The following is a 24180-nucleotide window of genomic DNA, read 5'->3' as shown; positions in this document are numbered from 1 at the left end:
CTAGTAGGTGATAAGTAGCACTTACAACAGCCATACAAGAAGATAAGTAGAAATTACAAAGTACTACACGATAATTGACAAGTAGCAATTAGAACAACAGTATTGATCATTACACAGTGAGCATACACATTAGAGCACCAGAATAAGAAAGCAATGTACATCAAGCTATTTAAAGATCAACCGCTTCAAACATATGCATCAAGCTAGATTTTCAAAGTAATCATCATGAAGAAGAAACACCGAAAAGAAGAGACTTACCAAATCTACGAATAGAGGCTGTTGACTTCCTTGGTCTTCTCCCTAACTAGTCGTCCAGATCTACGAGTCTCCAAATTTCCAATGCTTGCTTGTGTCTCCTTTTCAACTTGTACTTGTGTCTCTTCTTCCACTTGCATTTGTGTTTCTTGCTGATCTTGTTGATCATCCTCATCATCCTCACTCACCCCATCATCATCCTCACTCTCATTATCAACATATTCATTCTTGTTGCCATCATCCTCACTGTCAGTTTCGACATACTCATTCTCCTCATCATGATTCCTCTTTCTTTTCTTCTTATTAGCCTTTGTACCAACATAAGAATCCTTCCTGCTTGAGTTGAGGCGCCTTATTTTCTCAAAAATAGCACTGGCCGCATCGGCTCCATCCAAAATTGGATCCTCTTCATCCTCATTCAGCCACTCCATTATTGGATTTGTCTCATCGAACATTGTTGTATCTATCAGCAGTGCACTTGGATCAACCTCTTTATGTATATCTCTCTCTTTCTCTTGATCTTCTTCAGCTCGTATCTTCAAGGTTTGGATAGTAAACCAAGTAAATTATATGACATGCAAGAACAATACAAGGTACAAAGTAAATTTGAGTTGGTTTATACCTTTAGGTTGTAGCGGACAGAAACTAGCTTGTGGAGCTTGTCATATAAAAGGCGATTTCTTGGCTTTGTGTGCACCAAAGCAAAGGCGCTCCAGTTCCTCTCACACCCACTAGATGAGACACATTGTGAGCAAATTCTCATTGCACACTTTTGCAATGCAGGAACATCCCCTCCAAATTGAAACCACCATTGGGCTGCAAGATATCACCAATGAAATTTTCAGAATTACAAAACAAAAGGAAATGGAAATTCTAAAACCAAAAGACCACGACTTACTTGGCTCCATTCTCGTCGCAGCTTCTTGTGCTAATCTGGTCCTAAACCTTCCTTGGCCCTAAACATACTAACTTCATAAATGGCTAAAAGAGCACTCTTTGGATCTAATATCTTCGCTATCGCATCTGTTAGTGTAGTAGCATAATTTTTATGGTTGCAAAGGTTGAGGATGTAATGTGTATATGGATCAAGGACGGCAGCTACAACCATAAACGTATCTTCTTCCATTGCATCTATCCTCTTGCCCACCTTGCGCATGAAACTAAGGTACAACCTTGATGTAGGGCCTAGATGTGCTTCCATCCGTTGTATAGCGAGCATCATACTTTTTTTGAAGCCAGAAAGAGTGCATTGTTTCTGCGTATCAGCATACCTCATGGCCTTATAAAGTGGCCTTAACGAACCTAGTACCCACTCTAGTGCATTCCACCAAACATTACTAGACAACCATTCTTCAGAAAACACGTATCCAGGCTCATAGCTCCACTGACACTCCTTGCAATCCTGAGAAACCATCCACTCCCTAAATTTATCTTTCTTCAAATGGTAACTCTCAAGGAACATGAAGACAGTCCCAAACCGGGTGGCATTTGGTCTAATTAGTTCACCACCTATGTTCTTCTTCATGTTATCATGTAGATTATTGTGCTTATGCAAGAACCTACAGATTTTCTTGGCACTCTTGACTATCACATCAACCTCAGGAAACTTGGCTATATCTTTTAACATAAGATTGACGGTGTGAGCAGCACACGGCTGCCAAACAATATGAGAGTACTTTGGTTCTTCTATAAGGGTTTTGCAAGCTTTCTTATAATTGGACCCATTATCGGTTACGATTTGAACTATATGTTCATGGCCTATCTCTTCTACAACCTTCTCAATCTCTCTATAGATAAAGTCTGCAAAATTATGTAACATGCATATACCTAGTTAGAACAAAGCAAGTATTTTAAGAACATAAAACAATTCTAGGACAGATCCAAGTATTCAAGAAGCATGTACTGTAAGAACATATGTAAAATGCATATATACCTACATAGAACAAAGCATTAGGAACATAAAACAATTCTAGGACAGATCCAAGTATTCAAGAAAAGTATTGTAAGAACATATGTATATACCTAACTAGAACAAAGCAAATATTTTCATGAACATAAGACAATTCTAGGACAAATCCAAGTATTCAAGAAGAAAGTAAAGCGCGAAGAAGAGGAGGAAGTAACCTGAATTCTGAGTCTGACTGGATGCATTAATAGTATTGAGGAAGAACATTCATGTATTGCAATACACCATAAAGTTTATGAGACTCATTCCTGTTGGACCAGTCCAAGAGTCACACATAAGAGTCACACCGAAGTTTTTCCAATCTTGTTTGAATTTCTGAAGAAACGAAGTTGCTTCATCATAGTTTGCATCCAAATATTTTCCATCAATCTCCTTCGCGGTTGGTATAGGAGTAGGTCCTAATTGTTGAGTGATCTTCAAAGCAGCTCGGAAGTATGGACAGTCAGCTTTATGTCCAGCAATATCATTGGCATGAAAAAACTTGGACCAAGCTAGGCCAAGCGCATCTCTCGAATTAGGATCCAAAGAACTACTGATCTTGGGCTGCATAGATACTTTGTTGCTGCATAATTGCTTGTCAAAATATGCGGTGATACTCTTTTTGCCAACAGCAACTCGCACATCACCCACACTCCCCTTGCCAATCCTCCTATCAACTCTGCGGGAGACATTCGGGTCACGCAATGCCTCTCTAATATTCATCTGAATTTCTTCTTCATCATCATGTATTATGTTAATCACCCCTCCTTGTTGATACAGCCCTTCCATAATATTTCTTTCAATTCTCAGCCTGCTATTTTGTTTCTCTCTTTTCTTCCTCTTCGATTCATCCTGGCACTCTCTCATTGCATCTCTCGCATTTCTTGGCACATTTGGGCAGCTCCTCACGTTACCTACAATCCAACCAAGGTGCTCCTTGGCATGGGTTGCATCTCCACCTTTGTACTTTAGGCCACAGTACATACAATGAAAACCCCAGAATACGGCCATGTATGGTTCCAAGGATCATATAAGTTATTATCTTTAATTCCTACATTGCAAAGTTACAAACAACATCACTTTAATTGAACCTAACAATATTCCATTTGCATCGTGTGAACAAGCAAAGCATAGTAATCCGGCAACATACCAAGCAAATACTCTAGAAATGTGCACCAATAAGATCAAGATATATGCCTTACTATATAGAAATATGAAAGAGAGATCCAAATACTCTAAACTGTGATCATCCTCATCTCACTACATGGACAGCGCAGTGTACTGTTACGTACAATTTACAAACAAATACCAAATAGTTTCATGGAAGTACTGAATTAAGTGAGATCTCTATGCCATCTTTTTTTATTTGAACCAAGTTAGAGCTCTATAAGAACCCCATGCAATCTCACAGCTCATATCATGTTAGTATGTTACCTTTTCAAGAGCTTTGGGAACCACTTGCACCTGCATCATGGTTGCCGCTGCCACTCCTATTTGCAGTTCCATCACCTGAAAATCAAGTGACAAAAGGACATTGGTCAGTTATGAAGAGTAGGTAACTAAGGAAGCAACCCTCGCTTACTTGGGTGTCCTCATATTAATAATAAACAAAAAACAGTACAGCCCAATGCTCTAGTTCAGATACCAAGGAATAAGTAATTTATATACAACTCGATGCTCTAGTTTGACAAACAGACAAGTCACAAACTATAATCTGTTCTTGAGAAAGATACAATGATGCTTACTTCTAGAACCACCACTTAATGGTACCACTGACCATTGAAATTAATCATCAGTCAACATCTACTTTTCTGTTGAAATTAATCTGTTCTGGAGAAAAAACTTTAATGTTGCACACAAGCATCATCTCTACATCTGTACCTTCCCAGTCAAGCGGACGCCCTCCATGCTGCTGCCGCTGCCCCATGCTACTGCCTCCGTTGAACTGGTCGGATCGCGCTCCATCAGCTCCGTTGCCGCAGCCGCCGAGCACCATGCTGCAGTCTTGGATAAGCAAAGGACGGGAAACACTCTTATGCCCCCATGTAAAACTTTGAGAGGTTTCTCCGAAAGTAGAATTTCATAGATACAGTTTTTTTTTCTCAAATACGCATAGCATGCTATCATCTATATAGAAAGAGAAAGGGTACAAGAAACCCTCCATCGTTTACAGTTACATCGAACAGCTTAATGGCTCAAACCACACCCACACTCTGACACTCATCCACACCTAGATACATACTACATATTATTCATGCCTTGCCCACCGACATAGATACAGTTCATTAGGATAAATATGTGAGACGATAAATCTTGGTAAATTCCGACAATATTGTCCACACAGACATAAGAGAAGGGAGTATATGGCTACTGATAAATCCACCTTGCCCACCGCTACTCGACCTACTGACGCGCTTGACAACATGGATAAAAAAATACTATGAACAGAGATCTACGACAATGAAAAGTAATCAGTACCAGCAGCTTGCAAGTTTAGAAGCTAGAGCATATGCAATAGCGACCCAAAACAAATCATGGAAGAAAGTTCTGCCAAGAGGGGGAGGAAGACGGGGATTATTTAGGGAGCCCTGCTGCCTACGAGCTTCAGATTTGGTGAGGACTCGTGAGGTCGAGAGGAGGGCCGGAGATGTGAGCGCCTTGGCCGGAGAAGTGGAGGAGGGCGAGGAGATGGGGTGGAAGCACTCGCTGTCCTGTGCGCCGGGCAAAAAAAAAAATCAAACTGGGCCAAATTATTCGGCCGATAGGCCCATATATCGGGCCCTAGCGAAATGGCCAAAATTCGGCCGAAATTCATTATTTTTGGCCGAAAATCAAAACGCGGCTCCAGCTCCCGAGCGATGAAGAGACGCGCCAGTTCTTCCGCGTATCTACAACCTAGACAATCAGCGATGGCAAGACATGCCACTTATGGTGCGACCATTGGATCGAGGTCGCATCCATTGCTGAGATCGCTTCCGCCCTGATCCTCCTTGTCCTGCGGTGGCGGCTCCCCCAGCGGCTTGTCTGCGATGAGCTCCATGATTGCCTATGGATCAGAGACATCCACGGAGCCCTGAGCCCTGCTGTTGTAATTTGGTATATTGATCTTTGGCGGCGGATCCAACTGGTGCAACTCAGAGCCGAGCCGGGCATAATTGATCTGAAGTGGACCAACAATGGGGTCTACATGACAAGTTCTGCCGATAAGACCCTGTTTCTCGAGTCAGGACCCCGAGACCTTGGACCACCTGCTTGTCCAGTGTGCCTTCTCCATGATCACTTGTCATGAAATCCTCTCTTGGTGTCGCCTCCCAATCCCTCCACTCAGCGCAGCGGACAACTTCTTCAACTGGTGGTCTACTGCCAACAACACCGCCCTGACCAGCCTACGCAAAGGAACTAACACCATCATCGCTCTTGTCGCATGGTCCCTCTGGAAACACCATAACGATGTTGTACTCGACAACCTCCGACCGTCGAACAACGAGCTTGCTCGCATAATCAAGGATGAGGCTCGCTTGTGGGCACGTGACGGAGCCAAAGGGATTGCTTTAGTTATTCCCGTAACCTAATACTTCTATTGAGGTTGAGAAACCTCTTTTATGCTCATTGGGATGCCGTTTCGTGTATGCCCCCTCAAGTTGCGCCCTGTTACCTCTCTACCCCTATCAGTGCAATGATACGCAACAATGCGTATTCACAAAAAAAAAGAATGACAAGTTCCTTGTGGTCACGAAGCATTCTCCGAGTGATCTTGCGGTCCGTCACCTAGTTCTCCACACGAAAAATCACCTCACAACTCAGTTCCGCCTTGCCTCTAAAGAACTAGGCGCATCCGGTTGTTTTCCGATGCCTCCCACTCATATCTTCATCACACTAATTGCATATGTCTTTATGATGTGTTGTGATCCTTGAGAACTTTCATGACCCCAACAGAATACACTAAACCATGTCAATGAAGCCAAGATTATGAGTCTACTTTCTGAATATGCTTGACTCATGAGTGATTCACGGATATGCATGTGACTGTGTGGTGTGAGTGACAAGATAAGCGGGTGAATGGCCCGAGTTTTATAGAGTTTCAACTCTTCAGAATGTGTATTTAGATAATGGGTGCATATGCACCTAGGCGCCATAGCCAATTTCCAAAATTTTGGTTCTTTAAATCGAATATATGTTGAACTTTACACAAATTTGGTTTTTACTCCATTATATATAGGGGATTGGTTAGGTTCGGTGAAACTTACTAGAGTAAATATACTACACTAAGGATTTACTCCACCAGATCCTTCACTATTTTTAGGGGATCAGTTAGAGTAGCCCTTAATAAGTTCCTCCAATAAGTATAAAAAAGAACATCAGATATGGTAAACACTTCTTTTGCTTAATCCAGAAAACTCCTTTTGATACATTGATATTTTGCTAACAAGGCCATTGATCAAAGATTGCATTTCTACATGTCGCACCATTTTTTTTGTGGTTATGGGTGATAGATTGGATGAGCCAAACCTACAGCTGGTCTTTTGAATTGCTCTCGCATTGTGGTTGTAATCTTTCAAATACCAAGTGCATATAGCAAAGAGACTCATCAGTAGGAACTGTGTGAGTCAATATACTCCAAACCAAATCAGTTTCCTTTGTCAAGCATATAACAGGGGAGACCACCTGTAATTCAAAACGTAACAAGACTTATCAGACCCGTCATGAAACAGAACGTTTCTTTTGTGAGATGATACTAGGAAGAAGAAACTAAGAAAAAGTATAGTAGGATTACATATATTGATAAAAAAGGTGTATTATAAACAACGTTCTATTATTTTGTCGGAAGATGAATCTTCTTGATGTTGTGGTACTATTGCGGACCTACTTTATAATGTGCATCACCCTCTTGAACTGGAGACAACAAATCATATCATGTTACAATAGGCTGTGTATTAAAAGTCTCCTGAGTAACTAACAAGAAGAAATGTGTCACCAAACAAATGTACTTTGTCCAAAGTAGAAAACCTTTTTTTCATTTCTTTTTTGCTACCAGTAGGACTAATTATCCCTTGTTCAAAACGTGTAGAATTTTGTACGTACATCGTGCTTGCGTTCTTAAAGAGAAATGCCTCGTTGCAGGAAAGCAATGAATCACTTACAGACAAAAAAATTTATTATGGTGGCGTGCACAGGCACTGCTCGCAAGCTATAAAAATCACCCACATCCCTCACCACTCGCATCACTGTCACACGCCTACTTGACTTACCGACAATGATTAGCTAGTTGGTGAGTAGGCACACAGTCATGCCTCATTTTGATGCGTTTCATTTTATTCTTGTGTAGAGATAAAGGCTCTCGTGATGACAATGCATCATAAAGACCTATGTACGCTATTGGCGTGATAGAAGATATGAATGAGCTACATCAGAAATATTTCGGTTACGAATATTTCCTTTTCTGGCGGGGTAATAGTAGAAGAAATGGCTATCCTGACCTGTCAAGGAACGTTGTTATACAGTGCCTATTGGCCATGCTCAAGTGCTATCTAGTACCTGCACGGATAGGGAACATTGTATTTGGAACCCGTTACCATCGTAGCAGCTTGGAAGATGCTGAGGGGCAAGCATAACGGGCCGATGTGCCAATGCGCTGTCTCAATCACTGATCTTGTGAAATTTACATGTGTGAGAGTTGTCACAAAGTGACTTGCTGCAGCCTGGGAGCAACTACAATAGAACCTTGGCCTAAGTGCGAAAATGACAAAAGAAAACAATCCTAGACCATCGGATCAAACATAGATGGGTATAGAGTCAAGCACAGGGATCTCAAGCAACTTTAAATGTACTAGCATGTACCCGGGCGGCGGCACGCCGCGCCCCGTCGATACGTTGTGTTTATATATGTTACTTTTATTTTTACAGTTAAACTCAATTTAAAGCAAGAGAGCTAGATAGTTGATGTTACAATCATAAAAGAAGAAGCTAGAAATGACACATTTATCATCACCGTGCATATGTATTAATGTTAAGTTTTGTATATATGTTGCTTTTGTCTTGTTTTATAAACTTAAACTTAAAATGCAAATCTAGGTCCATATGTTAGTATGAAAAAGGCAAAACATGCATAAAAGCAAATTCATAAGTTTGTAATGAAAAAAAAGGCAAGACATGATAAAAGCAAATTAAGGACGATACACTAATTATTAGCATGAGTGCTACATCTTAGAAAGTCCAAAATACACATCGACACTTTCTTAATAAGACTAAACACATTTCATTTATTTATGACAGCGCGGCTTCCTGCCTGTGATGAACATGTATAGAACTTTTGCAAATTGGTGCATATCTTTGCCAGGATCTTAATCTGTCTTGTGAATTTATTTTGCTAGGATCTTAGTCTGTCTTGTGAATTTATTTTGCTAGGCGGTTACATGTTGAACTGTCATTGGTTGGTGTGTGCCTCCTTTTGCATTGGAAACAGGTTTCTCTTTGTGACTTCAAATGTGTGATAGTTATGATCATTGATAATCAGGTGATGCTATAGTGAGCACAACCTTGAACCACTCACAATCGGAGGCGGGAAGAAGCATGGCCAGGAGCAATGGGGCCGCTATCCAATGACGTGTTTAAAGATCAAAGCGAAACCATCATTGGGAGAGAAGGACATGCTTCATTCGATATTAGGCCGACGGGGCAGAGGTTGGTGGAGAACAGGCCGTACTGCTAGAGGACATGGCTAATCACATGAAGGAAAAATATCTCAATCAGAAGAAAATAATAATAATTAAAAAACGCCTAAGCTAATCACATGCACGTAGTCACATCCATTGCCATGCAGGTAATCACATCCCCCGAAATTTGTGCCCTGTCGGTGCACTCACCTATCAGCTGCCAAACCGGAAAACTAACCAATCCCATGCCGCAAAGCAAAAGGTAGTTTGAGCAAACAAAACAAATCCCAGAATAAATTGCTATGTCCATCCAAGGAGAATACCACTCAAGTACCCTGGAATTCAAATGGGAAGCCCATAAAATTGGCTGGTAAATCCAAGAATATCTTAAATAAAAAAAGAGAAATGGGAATCCCTAGGGGAAATAGAGAAGTTAGTAGTACGTGAAGAAAGAAAGAAATTAGTTCAAAGACCATGCATGTTGGTGTATCCGTGTATATATGCATTTCATGTCAAACACTGGATTTGTTCAAATAGGCACATTAGGTCATCAGTCTAATGCACATCAATCCAGAATCCAATTATACCGATTATACATCCACATTGACAGAAAGCATCCACTAATTCCATCCTCATCATTGAGTATAATCTAAATAAGTCTACATTGGATCAAGACATGTAAAGCATGTGCTAATAATAGGGACGGTCTATTTGACATTCGATATTTTTCAATTTGACAACATTCAAATTTCGTAGCAAATGAACAGATGACACATGTATGTCCCAAAAACCCTCCCACCAGCCACTTTATTTTCTGTATTTCAGCAAAAAATGGGTCAGGCAAAACCCTGACCTGGTTGGTTTCTAGTAAACCAGCCCCATCAAACCCTCGCTGGACAGTGTAACTCCAATGAATTACAGTGAAATTTGTCAACTTACACTGAAACTACCTACGGAATACACTGCAATACAACAATAATTACAGTGTAAATCCCATAGCAATTATAGTAATTCGCAGTGCTAAAGTGTACAGGGTAAAAATACAAAATGAAATACAATGTAAAGCTGCCAATGAATTGCAGAGGGAAATGGGGAAATGGAATGTAACAAAACTTTTACACTAGCATAAACTTTCCGAATTATACTGTAATTCATGGGCAGATGGGGAAATCGCCCTAGAGATTACAGTAATTACAGTGCAAATCCTTTGGACTGTTCTAGAGATTACAGGAATTATACTGTAATTCCTTTGGACTATACATATGTTTGTTGTACTAACACTGACATATCTTTTCCAAAAAAATGCAGATGGGGAGCATGACAAGGACAATAACAGGACGAACTACTGTCAATGTCACAGGAAGATCTCATCCTAAATGTAAGTACCAATAAATGTCAAAAACTTATAAGAGAATGCTGAGTACATCAAAAACAAAATCTGACACACAAAAACACTGCAGGAATCATTTTCTTTTACTGCGCTCCTACAATCAGACATTATATACAAGGTATGAAAAAAATTCTTACAAAAACAGTACTACTTTTACAGCTTCTTGGAGAAGAGATGGGTTTCATTTGTTGTGATATTACATCAAGAACTATATTTTATGAACATGTTTCTTACATGTACATTCAGCAAATGGAGGTGCATCGAGTAACAGAACTCATAACAGCGACAACACATCAGTCCATTCGACAGTAAGTGACAAAATTTTGGATAAACTGTCATGATCTAACAAAAACATAAGAGAGCTACTTACAGCTTCAGTACTGTTATGCAGACATTCGACGAAATGGAAACTGAAACTACACCAACCGAAGAAAGTGCAACAGAACAAAACCCCTGGCATGCAGACCTTTTTGCCATAAATTCAAGAATTACGTAACTGAATCAAGAAAGGGAAAAACTACATTAAAACTACACTGAAAAAAGGGGTAACTTTCCTCCCAGAATTACTGTGTAATCATGACATACTAGATAGTGATTCTAGTGCATAATACACTGTAAAATCTGGGCATATACACCGTAAAATACATGAGTAGTTGGGCTAAAATTACTGTGTAAATGCTAGGACAAATTACATGGTGATTCCATGGCATAATACACTGAAAAATCTTGCATATCTCATGACATTGTAAATCATAAGATTTACACTGGAATTAGGGGGAAATTACACAGTACTGTTACGACAAATTACACTGTAATTGGATGATAAATTACACATCAATTCTGGAGTATTTGGAAGTATTACACTGTAAATTACACAGTACTACTAGGACAGATTACACAGTAATTACAAACGTGGACATGAGAATTACACTATAATATGGAAGTATAGCACTGTAAATTACACAGTTGTAAAACATGAGCATGAGAATTACATGGTAATTACAAAAAACATATGGGAGAATTACACTGTAAAAGCAGGGACAGTAGTTACACTGAAATTATCGGGGGTAAGATCCAGAATAATTTTGAGCTACAAATACAAAGAGATCCACTTGCACGACTAAAAATGCATTGTTGAAATTACTAGGATTGTGAAGTAAAATTACTGAAATTACACTATTATTTACAGTGTAAGTACACTGATACTACAGTGTGATTACATAGTTAGTACATTGATATTACAGTGCAAGTAACAAAGTAAATGCACTTATATTAGACTGTAAATACATTGATATTACAGTATACTTATATAGTTAGTACACGGACACTCGTATAACATTGCAACTTACAAGGTAAGTACACTGGCATTAGACTACAAAATACACTAATAATACGGTGAAAGGAAACTGAAATTCGACTGGAAATATCGGTGGAAAACACCAGTCTGGGGGGTGGGGGTAAAACCATTGTAATAGAAGAATCAAATTCAGTGAGATTACTTTAACACATTCAGACACAGCTCAGCTACCAGTGTAAAATAATCGTAATTCTTGCAGATTACACTGGAAACAGGACCCTGGAATCAACGGTACTTGTAGATTACACTGAAATTTCGAGAAAAAATACACAGTAACTCTAGGTCAAATTACACAGTAATTCTAGAGCTCAAAACTACGGGATAAATTATACAATAATTCTAGAGCTCAAACTACGGGGTTACATTACACAGTATCTGTAGATTGAATTACACTGGAAAACAGGACACAGTAATTATTGGGCAAAAAGTACTAGAGATTTGACCTAGCGAATTACACTGAAACTACAACAGTAAATCTAGAGTGAAATGGGGCAAATACTAGTGATTTCACTGATACACTGAATCTGGGGCAAAAACCACAGTAAAACTAGAGTGAATTACACCAAAAATGGGGTAAAAGAAAATAGAAGCACTAAAACTACATGAACATAAAATGGTGCAACTTACACAGAAATAATACTGTGAATTGCACTGAAAATGAGGCAAAATACACAGTAAATATAGAGTGAGTTACATTGAAACTATGGGCTGGATTACACAGTGACTAATGAAAATTCATAGTATATGACATTCAAAACTCTGGGGACTACAGTGAGTCTGGGGCAAAAAATGCAGTAATTCTACAGTGCATAACACTGAAACTAGGGGGATATATAGTAACACTAAACCTGTAGTTCAATCACCCAGGCCTTAAAAGCACATACAGACACTCACAGGAGAATCTCCACTCACAGGCCAAAGAGGACATGCGCATTGCATCTAGCACAGCCCAAATGAGGAACCTAACCACACCTAAAGAACCAACACACCAAAGGAGGAACACCCATCTACCAGTAAACAGACCATCTACCAACGCAAATCACAAATCCCGAACCACAAAAACCCCCAACTCAAAACCTATAACTGATCCATACATCTATCTGAATCACAAAACTAAACACACATGAGCCTACCACGAGCAGACGAGGAACAACAAAAATGGCGGACACCACGAAGCAGACGAGGAACCACGGCGGACAACGCGAAGCAGAACCAACCACTAAAACTACAAATCACCTACCACGAATCTACAACAACATGGCCCGGAATCACAGCACACACCTAGCACGAACCCTAACAAAAATCACACCAGCAACTGACCCTAGATCTAGAAGCTATGCACCGAGAAATGAACAAAACAACATGGGATCGAGAGGGAAATTGAGAGACCAACCAACAGCAGGAGGGGGGAATCGAAGAGGAAGGAGAGAGAAATCAAGCTCCACTGGTGCTGGATCTCGGAATCGACATGAACAGCAAGGAATCGCTCCGCTGCCCCGAGCGCCTCTTCCTCTCTCTGCCTCGCTATCTCCTCACTCCCTTATCTCTATAGTGCCGCACAAATGAGAGAGAAAAACGATGCCGAAAATTCAAAAAGGACAAAAACCGGGAGAGGGGGAGGGACGACCCGGCGGGGCGGTAACGGGCTGGACAGAAGAACCGCACCCGACAGAGGAAAACAAGCCCAAAAACGAGACAGCCAAGCATGAATCTCCATGCAACAGTGGACGGCCAACGATTTGAATGTTTGCGAATTGAATAACAGTCGAGTGTAAAATAGCAAATCGGTAATAATAAATATATAGGACACGACCAAACCTGAAATTGAACAGAACAGAGATGACATACGACCATCCCAGATCAGAGTCGTCACCCATGATGGCCAAGGACGTGTTCAGACAAAAGTCGCTGCTTAATTGATCTGTGGTTCCATGTTCCATGGTCTATACAATATAAACATGAAATATCCATAAACAGACACGCAGGCACAGAAAAATAAAAGGAGACAGGAATGGAAGTAAGTAGACGAACGCTTACTACCCACGTACCTGTGAAACAAAGACAGTAGTAGCATTCAGCCTAGACGGCACGAGCGGGCTTTGCGGCCGGCTCGTGGCCCGTTTAGGACTGGCCCATACGGTCCAGGCCCGATAGAAAAATATGTCGATCCGAGCCCAGCAAAAGAGACTGAAAAAAATTCGGTCCGGTCCGGTCTTTAACCGGGCCGACCAAGCGGACCGATGGCGCAAGGCCGATGAACTGTCCAATACATCAAGGCCCCGAGCCCCCGAGCCGAGCAACCCCCATCCCCTCGTTCCATCTCTCGTTCCATTCCCCTCCTCGCTCGATTTGGCTCTCCTCACAAACAGAGGCAGCGCCTCCTCCTCTGTTCTACTTCTATTGCTAACCCTAAGGCGACGGCGCCATTGCCCGTGGCTTCTCCCTTCACCGACGGCACCATCTCATCCGAGTCCGAGATGGAGGAGCACGTGTACATCAGGGAGGCAGTAAGGCCAGCACGTCGTCGGTCCGTCCTTCCCTGGTTCCTCACCGAGCGCCACACGAAGAGGAAGAGGTAATCTTTCTCTAACCTGTAACCCTCGCGGAACCGAGATGATTCAGTGCTAGAGACTTAGATAGGAGATCTGGAGATGTAGTTTTTGAACAACAAACTTTTGTCCCACTTCAGTCAAGACTCAAGAGTTTCAGGAGATGTAGTGAAGGAGAAGGGGAATGAGAAGGGGATTATGTGCTGTTTTTTGTAGATAATGGTCAGGAGATAATTATTTTATTTGCACTAGTACTAGATGATTTTCTATGCTACAAAAAGAAGAAGATGAATTAGTTGCACTTGATTGATGTACTGACTGCAAATATTATGTGTTGTTTTTTGTAGATAATGGTGAAGGAGAAGGGGAATGAGAAGGGAAAGGGTGATGGTAAGGAGAATGCGAAGGCGAAGGCAAAGGAGAAGAGCGTGAATTACCTAATTAGGCAAGATTCGGTGTTGCCTCCGCCAGTTCCGAGGAAGAAGAGGAAGCCTAAGGTCAGATTAGGAAGGCGAAAGAGTTTCCCAATGCCCCAACAGGAGGGTTGATTTGTAGGTTAAAAAAACACCCTCCGCCTCCTCCACGTCTCCCCGACCACACCGGTGCCGGCGTGCGTGCCGCGGAAGCCGCTGCCTCCGGCTCCGCAACCTGCTCCGAGCTGCCTCATGCATCTACTATTGTAAGATTGCTTTACTTGATGCTTGATGTAGCCATATTTGCATATAAGCATGTAGGTGTTGTTTGCTTATTTGTGTGCTCATGTGTGTTAGGTGGTAGAAGACGAGGAGGAGGACGAGGACAAGGACGTGGACATGGATGAGGACAAGGACAAGGACGATGAGGAATATGAGGAGCAAAATCTGTTTATAGTCCCGCCAAAAGTGAGTGCTGATATGTCGGATGATGATACATCAGAAGGGTATAAGGAATCAACTGATGAACTATAAGGTGACACTATGTCCGAGGAATAACTTGTGCATGTTATCTCTAGTGAGGAGGAGGCAAGAGAAAGGAAAAAGAAAAAGAACAAGAGGCCAAGAGCCAATGCTCCTGTTAGGATGTCATCGGATGTTTGGGCCCATTTTCACAAGGTTAAAGAGCCATCAACGGAGCATCCCGGAGAGATGGTGTTGAAGGTTGTTTGTAATTATTGTCCCAAAAAGAAGTATGCATATACGCAAGGTGGCAACACCTCAACTATTGGAAGGCATATTTTAAAATGCGAAGGTTTAAGGGACAAGATGGCTAGGAATGCCATCCAAACAACTCTTGAACTGCGCAGAATCAATGGTCCAACAAGTGGTCCAACAATGCACCCCTCTATTGAGTATAACCAAGGAATCGTCAAGGAGCTTATTGCTAAGATGATATGTGTGCATGAGTATTCATTTAGAATGGTTGAACATGAGTGGTTCAACATTCTAATGAAGTGCATGAATCCAAATTATAAACCCATTGGAAGGAAGGCAATACGAGCCGAGTGCATGAGGGTTTACAAGAATGAAAAAGAGCTGATTAAATCTGTCCTAAAGGGTGTGAGCTCCATATGTCTAACTACAGAATTGTGGACAAGCAACCAAACCTTATCTTACATGTGTGTGGTTGCACACTATATATATGCGAATTGGAACTTACAAACCCGTGTGCTTGCTTTCATAGAGTTGGATCCTCCTCACTCTAGAAATGTCATTGCGGATGCTCTCTATGCGTGTGTGACAGAATGGAATATTGAGACCAAAATTATGTCCGTCACACTTGACAATGCTTCAAACAATGATGGTGCGATCGATGCTTTGAAGGCCAAGTTCTTGTTTCGGAGAGGTATGATTGTATCCTGTTTTTTTCTCACATGCTTGCTGTGTTTGTGCTCATATGCTTGCTGTATATGCTAATATAGAAGCTATTTATGCTCATATGCTTGTTGTATATGCTAATATAGAAACTATTTATGCTCATATGCTTGCTGTATATGCTAATATACAAGCTATTTATGCTCATATGCTTGCTGTTTTTGCTAATATAGAAGCTATTTATGCTCATATGCTTGCTCTATATGCTAATATAGAAGCTATTTATGCTCATATGCTTGCTGTTTTTGCTAATATAGAAGCTATTTATGCTCATATGCTTGTTGTATATGCTAATATAGAAGCTATTTATGCTCATATGCTTGCTGTTTTTGCTCACATGCTTGCTATTTTTGCTCATATAGAAGTTGTCTTTTGTAGGTAAGGACTCGGAAGGCCAATATTTTCATATCCGTTGTTGTGCACAAATCCTCAACTTGGTCGTGCAAGATGGGACAACGGTCTTAGATAATTTGATAAACAGCTTGAGAGAGACGGTGAAGTACTTCAAGAGGTCACCTTCTCGTCTCCATGCTTTTGTTGCCACTTGCAAAAGCTTGGTTCTCGAAGTTGGTAATCATTTACACCTGGATTGTAAAAAAGGTAGAGTTCAACCTTTAAGATGATTAGCACTGCCCGTGGATATAAGGAAGCCTTGACTTCTCATGCTGGTTCGAATGCCAACTATGCTTGGGCGCCGACAAACGCAGAGTGGGACATGTATGACCTTATCTCTCCATTACTCAAGAGTTTGGCTGAGGTGACAAAGGCATTTTCAGGAAGTTTATATCCCACTTCGAACATCTTCTACCCATACATTGTTGGCATCAAGCTTGCAATCAAACATGCAATGACTAGTGATAGTGACCACTACAAGGGAATGGGTGAAGCAATGTTGGAGAAGTTTGACAAATATTGGGAAGAAAAGAACAATGCCATGGTGATTGTAACCATCTTTGATCCACGATACACATGCTTGCTGTTTTTACTCCAATGGTTGCTGTTTTTACTCACATGCTTGTTGTTTTTACTCGTATGCTTTCTAATTCACTCCAATGCTGTCATCTTTGATCCTAAGTACAAGATGGGTTACATAGAGTGGGCCTTTGGAGAACTATATGGAGAAGGAAGTACGAGGTTTAGGACTGAGATCAAAATTGTGGAGAAAGAGTTGGCGGCCTTGTATGACAAATGTGTTGCTCAAGATAAGCGAGCTGGAAATGGATGAAGTTCATCTTCCTCTACAAACATTCCTAGTATCCCGGTTCAAGCTGGGTACGGGTCCTTCTTATCATCCCGTTAAACAAGAATATCAAAGTGTGAGTTGAGTAACTACTTAGAGGATGAGGTTGCTCCTCTCAACAAGGCTCTTGATCTTCTTGGTTGGTGGAAATACAATGCTCCTAGGTACCCAATTATGGCCAAGATAGCCAGGAGGTTCCTTACTATCCCGGCTACCTCCGTGTCTTCGGAATCTATCTTCAGCACGACCGGAAGAATTTTAGGTATGTCAACTCATACTATTGAACTTTGGATCTAAACTTGTCAACTTCTCATCCTCAAACTAGTTTGTCAACTTGTGTTGTATTAGATGACTATAGGAGTTCGTTAAAACCGGTTATGGTGGAGGCATTAGTTTGTGGTGCAAGTTATATCAAGGGTGCTCACGTTGACTTGAATCTGGTGGTATGTTTGCCATCTTTTCCTTAGCTTTTTTCTCTTTCTTTTTTGGTCTTGTATGTGATGAGAGTATTTGTCTAACTTCCGCACTTGTAGCCGAGGGATGAGAATGAAGAGGATGATGTTGAGACCATCAAGTTACCCATTGTGGTGGAGGAGATCAACGATTGGTAACTATTCTTCCTACATGTTTCATATCTTGCTTGTCTTGTGAAGATGGATGTTGAGACCATCAAGTTACCCAATGTTGCTTATCTTGCTTGTAGACGTTCATCATGTGGATGTTGATCTTGCTATTCTGGAGATGGATGTCAAAGTGGTATTCTCATGTGAAGGCTACTTTTGAATTTGTGTTATGTTGGAATTTGTCAAGTCATGAACTATGAATTGTTATTGCAAGTTTTGAGATGAACCTCTCATTTGTGTTATGTTGAACTTGTCAATTGACATGAACTCAAAATTGTCATTGCAAGTTTGTAATCATGTCGTTCAATGATGATAAGACCTTATGTTTGTGCATGTGATTTTTGTGCTATTGTTCTTCTTAGAATCAGTTGTTTTGATGTCCAAAATACAAATAAAATGATGTCCAAATTTACTTATGCCATATTAGTCAATATACAAAAACAAAGCACTCACTAAATTTGGACAACCTAAATTGTGGCCCAAAAGCGCAACAAGGCACTCCCAGGAGAAGCTACAGGCTAAATAATGGCCAAAACGCTTAATAGAGCACTCCCAGGGACAGCTACTGTCTAAATACGACCAAATTTATTTAAACAATGGCCAACAAAGCACTCCCAAGCTGGAAAACAGCCTAAACAGAGTCCCAGCCATCGGTCCCATTCGGTCCAATCGGGCTGACCCAGCTTTGCTCCTCTCGGTCCGGTCCTGGAAAATAGGCTCGCTGGCCACCTCGGTCCGGTCCGGACCAGACCGGTCATGGCCGGTCCAAAGGCTGGCTCGGTCAAAGCACGGACCGGACCAGACCGGACCGCGTCCACCCTGAAGCGGCATGGCCGCGTGCGAGAGGAACGCCGACGCTTGGGCGGCACCTCCGCGCCTGTTCCCTCAGGCCGTTGAGAGAGGCAAGAAAGCACGCAGCTGCGGTGGGGATGCGGCGGCGCGTGGGGTACTGGCGGCTCATGCGGGGGCATAGGTAGCGGTCGCACGCCCCAACAGTCGATGTTGTAGAGCGCCGAGAAGAAATTGGCCGGCCCGCAGGCGATGCCGTTGTGCAAGATGCCAGCAGCTCCTCGGCTTTTCTCGGTAAAGCAGCTAGAACGACGCAGCTGGCTCCCCCATGGTGGTGGCTGCTCCTCCTTAGACGAAGATGCCCGAGGGTGGCGCTGACGGCACTCCCGCTCGGACGGCGAGAGGCAGACCCACCAGGGATGGCGATGCTGGTTCTCGCTCCTCAGAGCAACATCGGCATCGACTCGACGCAGCTCCTTGCCCGATACAGGCCCCTGTTGGCGGCGACAGAACCCCCTTTGTGGCTGCACCCCGGGGGATCCCTGGTGCCTTGTGTGGCTCCATTGACTGCACGCCCAGCGGGCTACCCTCGATGTCCCTGGCAGCTTCCCATCTTTCCATGGCTCTCCGCAGTATTAGGGCACCATGAACTGTAGCAGGAAAAGAAAAACATAATGAGATCGGAAGAGGTGGAGAGGCGACGACAGCGAGAACATGAACAACAGTGACGGGAATGGCATGTTGTCGCCGCCTTAATCTTGCTTCCTGCATGCACGCCGTTTCTGACGATCTCTGTGTGCCATCGCCGTAGTCGCATGGAGAGAAGGTTGGAGCGGGACCCCGGACGAGAGGGCGCCGAGAAGGGTAGCACCGAGGGCGGACGTGGGAACCACCATGATCGGGAGACGCAGGCCGAAGGGAGGAGCTTTTATAGCCGAAAACGGCGGTAGAGCGGTGGTAGAACATTGGATGGGATTCTTCGCGACGCGCCTTCGACTGTAGATGAAATGACGATAGCTGCACCGATAAGAAAGAAACAACAGGCTCTGGAATAGATGGTAAAAGCGGCAGCAATGAAAAAAAAGGAATCCAATAACTCCCGAACATTCAGATTTTGAGCATTTCGTCCCGAACGTTTTTACATGGCAACTTTAGTTGATAGGGGATGGCAACTTTATCCTTTTTCAATTTTTTGTCAGAAAATTGCCATGTTTCCCTAATCTCACGCAAACTAAACTTCCTATCTAAAACCATTTGGGTTGGAGAGTTATCATTACCGAAAAAAACAGCAACAACTAGATAAGACGATCGAGGCGGCACCGCTGTTTCTCTTCTCGCAGCAGGAACGGCACCGATTAGCCCAACAGAGGACAAAACATATAACCCAGTAAAGAGACTTGCGCAGTCAGCACCATCTAGATCGAACGACCGAGAGCGGTAAGGCAGCACCGCTCTATTAGAAAGGAAGACGCCACTGCCAACCGAAGCAACAACAACTGGGCCAACAGCAGCACGCACGCAACCCAATGGACAACAGAAAGCGACACAACAATTGGGCCAACAGCGGAATGACCAGAACATTAGACAACGACTGGCCGACAACGACACATGCAGGACCCGGTGACGAATAGAAATCAAGCGAAAGCATCGAGGCAGAACGAATGCGCCAGGGCACAAACTCCACCATACAACCTGCCGCACACACAACAAAAAATGCTAAAGCAACCAATGCAACTGCCACGCACGTTCAAAAAATTTGAAATGAAACCCTAAACACACCACGCATTCGTACACAGCCATTTACCAAAAAAATACACGTGCCATCTACAAATTTACCAAGGGATCATTTTCCATACAAGTGAGTAAACCTTAGAGCGAAAATGCCCCCGGAAATAGGGGCTTGGGTATCCAAAATTGCATAGGAACGCTTGGCAACGCAGCCCACTGCAATCATGCCCATCCAGTTGTCTCGAGATCAACACCCACTATATTAGCCTCTCTGTACTGCGTTCATTTATTGCTCTGTATCTTTGTCTGCTTCCTATGTATATTGGCCACTGTTACAACCGACTTGCCAGTTGATTTCTTGCTTCATTTATGAGAGATGAGCTCTTTCTCTAGCACTATTTGTTTTACCACACAGTACATTGCCACATATACGAAGTCAGTGTAATATATCAATTTTTACTTGTTCAGTGGTGAGGTAATATATTTAAAACCGTAGACAATTACTTTGGCTCTCCAATTCATGTACGGGGAGTGACTTTCTTGCCCAATGTATCCCGATGAACAGCTGACAGGAGCTGCATCCCTATGCGTGGGTCCCATGATCTAGACCTGTGTTCAAATCCTTGTCGTCCAAAACGCGGGCATCAATGTCGTCCAAAACGCATAGCCATTATATAAGCACAAGTGGAAAACTGAGAACGTCGTGGTAATAGTTCTATAAACTTATTCATAATAATCTCAGGATATTTTTAAAAATCTCAGGAATTATTCTCTTCTAAATATCTGATAATTTAATAATAAAAATTCCAAGAAATGTATAATTAATCACACAGTCAAATCTAATGTACGCAGTCACACACACAAATGAAATTGCTATATATTTTTACAGTGCTTCATCCTGGTCATTGTTATTAAATGGATGTGTACCCAAGTCTTTGTCATTTAATGCTTAGTTGAAATCTGTGATATGTTGTCAGACACACTATCTCGAATTGAATGAGTATGGGCAGCTTTTTACTGTTGGCATATACGCAAGCATGCAGTATTGCGACCTTGCTATCAATTAAATGAAAACCTGCACTAATCCCCAATGAACGATGAGTGGCTTTGATTCCAGAGGAGTGTGTCGCCGTGTGCTCCTAGTTCACGTCCCTTGGGTATCTATGAATGTTAGATATAGAATACTACTACTTTTGTGATACCAACCTGGTCTCTCTCAAATCAGGGTAACATTGATTCCTCGTGTCCTCCTAGTTTTGTAAAATCCTATTTTAAGGGAAAGTTTTATAATATCATTACACATATTTATTGCATGGAATCCATGAGTGCGTGAGTATATAAGAACTAGGAGTGTGCAGCTTGCTCTCTATCATCCGCATGGGAAAACATATAAATTTCATATTGTCTCAATAGGCCATGTGAAGTCTCACAATGCCTGCTTATGCAAGCAGTCAACCCCCATGCAGTGGCATAACAATAAATATGTTAACATTGGCCCCAAGCATCCCTCGAAAAGTTGACTCCTCAATACCTTGGGCACTGCATTTTCCACAAACACAATGAACATGCTACGCTGATACCCAGCCCCTGCTGATACCGGGCATAACCCGTACCTGAACATTATAAGTGACACTTGATCATGCACACCCATTCGTTCAACTTGGTTGGCGGATAGCTCGAGAAATCTGCTGCCATATTATTATTTACAAGAATCTCGAATGGCCAGTTCAGGTTCTCACTTTGCTACTAGACTCCTTCGGTTTAACACTTACTATTCATAACTTCTAGTGCCTGGTTTGTGTGGAATTTTGGCACAGAGTCATCCTTAATAAGTTCCTCCAATAATTTTGGAAAAGAACATCAGATATGGTGAATACATTGAGATTTTGCTAACAAGGCCATTGCACTAGTAGAAAACGGGCCTTTACTCCCAGTTCCAGAGGGCCTTCAGTCCCGGTTCTGGAATCGAGACAAAAGGATCGGAACTAAAGCCCCCCCCCCCCCCCCCCACCCCCTGGCCTTAGTCCCGGTTGTGTTACGAACCGGCACTAAAGGCCCTCCACGTGGCCGCTCTATGTGCGTGTGCTGGAGAACCTTTAGTCCCCTAGTTTGTAAGTCTGCACTTGTTGTTTTCCCGACAACAGTAAGCAATCAATCTAGTTAACCCTTAGGTCTTCATGTCACATTATTTAATTTTTTGAATTCCAAAAATTATTAAAACAAACAACAATGATTAACTTAAAAACTAAAAAATACTTCCAAAAAGGAAAAAAATTACAAAAACAAATTCTCAAAAAACAAAAAAAATCCAAAATAATACAAAAAGTTCAAAATAAAATAAGTATTAATAATATTGAATTCCAATGAAAATAAAATAAGTAATATTATTATTATTATTATTGTGCCATTTATTCATTTAATATCTTTAAATCTGTAAATCGAAATTTGACAAATAATACATCCATTATTATCAGAAAAATGTGACCATGATGTCACACGCTACACCGTTTGAGTTTGAAATTATTATTCTAAAAAACAATAATTATTTAGTAACACTAATATTTATTGAATAAGTAGTTTGACCATATTTTGACCACTTTTTGACCAGAGTTTGGCCACATTTCATTTTTAAACTTATATTAACTAAAGAATTTGTGTGTGTTCAATATGAACCATTCAAAGCCACATCCTTAAATTTCAACCCTTTTTTACTTCATTTGCTATTTTTTCATGCATTTAATGATTCTTTGAGCTAAATTAGCATGCAATTGAAAAGCACTACAAATGAACTCTGAAAACCCTAAACCCGAAACTTAAAATGTCTGAAACTCTCTTCTAAACATTAGACACTAAAGGACCCTAAATCTTAACCCTAAACATGGAAATCTAAACCCTAGCCCTAAACCCTACAACGTCCAAAAACTCTACTTTCCCTTTGGAATTTTGCGATTTTAAAAAAATTGACCTAAACCCTAAACCCGGGACATAAAACATCTGAAACTCTCTTCTAAACAGTAAACACTAAAGGTTCAAACCATAAAACCTAACCCTAAACTCTGAAATCTAAACCCTAAAAACGTCTAAAACGTCCAAAAACTCTATTTTCCCTTTGGAATTTTGTGATTTTAAAATATTGTCCTAAACCCTAAACCCGGGACTTAAAACATCCGAAACTCTCTTCTAAATAGTAAACACTAAATGTTCGAACCATAAAACCTAACCCTAAACTCTGAAATCTAGCCCTAGCCCTAAACCCTAAAAACGTCTAAAACGTCCAAAAACTTTATTTTCCCTTTGGAATTTTGTGATTTTTAAAAATTGTCCGAAACCCTAAACCCGGGACTTAAAATGTCCAAAACTCTCTTCTAAACAGTAAACACTAAAGGTTCAAACCATAGAACCTAACCCTAAACTCTGAAATCTAAACCCTAGCCCTAAACACTAAAAACGTCCAAAAAATCTATTTTCCCTTCGGAATTTTGTGATTTAAAAAAAATTGTCAAAATGGAAAACTTGGATCAATCTTTTTGTTCTGCAATTTTTGATATATTATTTGTATTTTTCTGAATTAGGATGATCTAGTTATGATTTTTCCAAGTTTAATGTGCTAAAACGCTTTAGTCCCGGTTGGTGTTTCCAACAGGGACAGAAGATAGACCTTTAGTCCCGGTTAAAGACACCAACCGTGACTAAAGAGCTGGCAGAAAAAAATGGAATTTGAAAAAAAATTGAAAAAAAAATTTGAATTTTTATCAGTCCCGGTTGGTACCTCCAACCAGGACTACAGATAGTCCCGGTTGG

General features: G+C 41.4%; 2 protein-coding genes and 1 pseudogene across 2 annotated transcripts; 1 reads left to right on the top strand and 2 right to left on the bottom strand.

Moving 5' to 3' along the window:
* Positions 1-263: 263 nt before the first annotated feature.
* LOC147972611 (uncharacterized) lies at positions 264-1163 on the bottom strand. The gene is made up of 3 exons (XM_087523380.1): positions 1154-1163; positions 878-1071; positions 264-791 (listed from the first exon to the last, which is right to left on the bottom strand). The coding sequence occupies exons 1-3, from the start codon at positions 1161-1163 to the stop codon at positions 264-266; spliced, it is 732 nt and encodes a 243-aa protein (XP_087379506.1).
* A 1234-nt stretch (positions 1164-2397) lies between these two features.
* LOC125556578 (uncharacterized) lies at positions 2398-4196 on the bottom strand (annotated as a pseudogene).
* A 13091-nt stretch (positions 4197-17287) lies between these two features.
* Positions 17288-18224, top strand: LOC125556580 (zinc finger BED domain-containing protein RICESLEEPER 2-like). Its single transcript, XM_087523378.1, has 4 exons — positions 17288-17501; positions 17588-17682; positions 17773-17846; positions 17943-18224. Coding segments are annotated over exons 1-4 (258 nt in total). The 5' UTR covers positions 17288-17413; the 3' UTR covers positions 17944-18224.
* The last annotated feature ends 5956 nt before the right edge of the window (positions 18225-24180 follow it).

The sequence above is a fragment of the Triticum urartu genome, chromosome 5A (assembly GCF_056163025.1).
Source record: "Triticum urartu cultivar PI428250 chromosome 5A, HENAU_Tu73, whole genome shotgun sequence".
Classification (NCBI taxonomy): Eukaryota; Viridiplantae; Streptophyta; class Magnoliopsida; order Poales; family Poaceae; genus Triticum; species Triticum urartu.
This window is presented reverse-complemented; position numbering and strand designations above follow the sequence as displayed.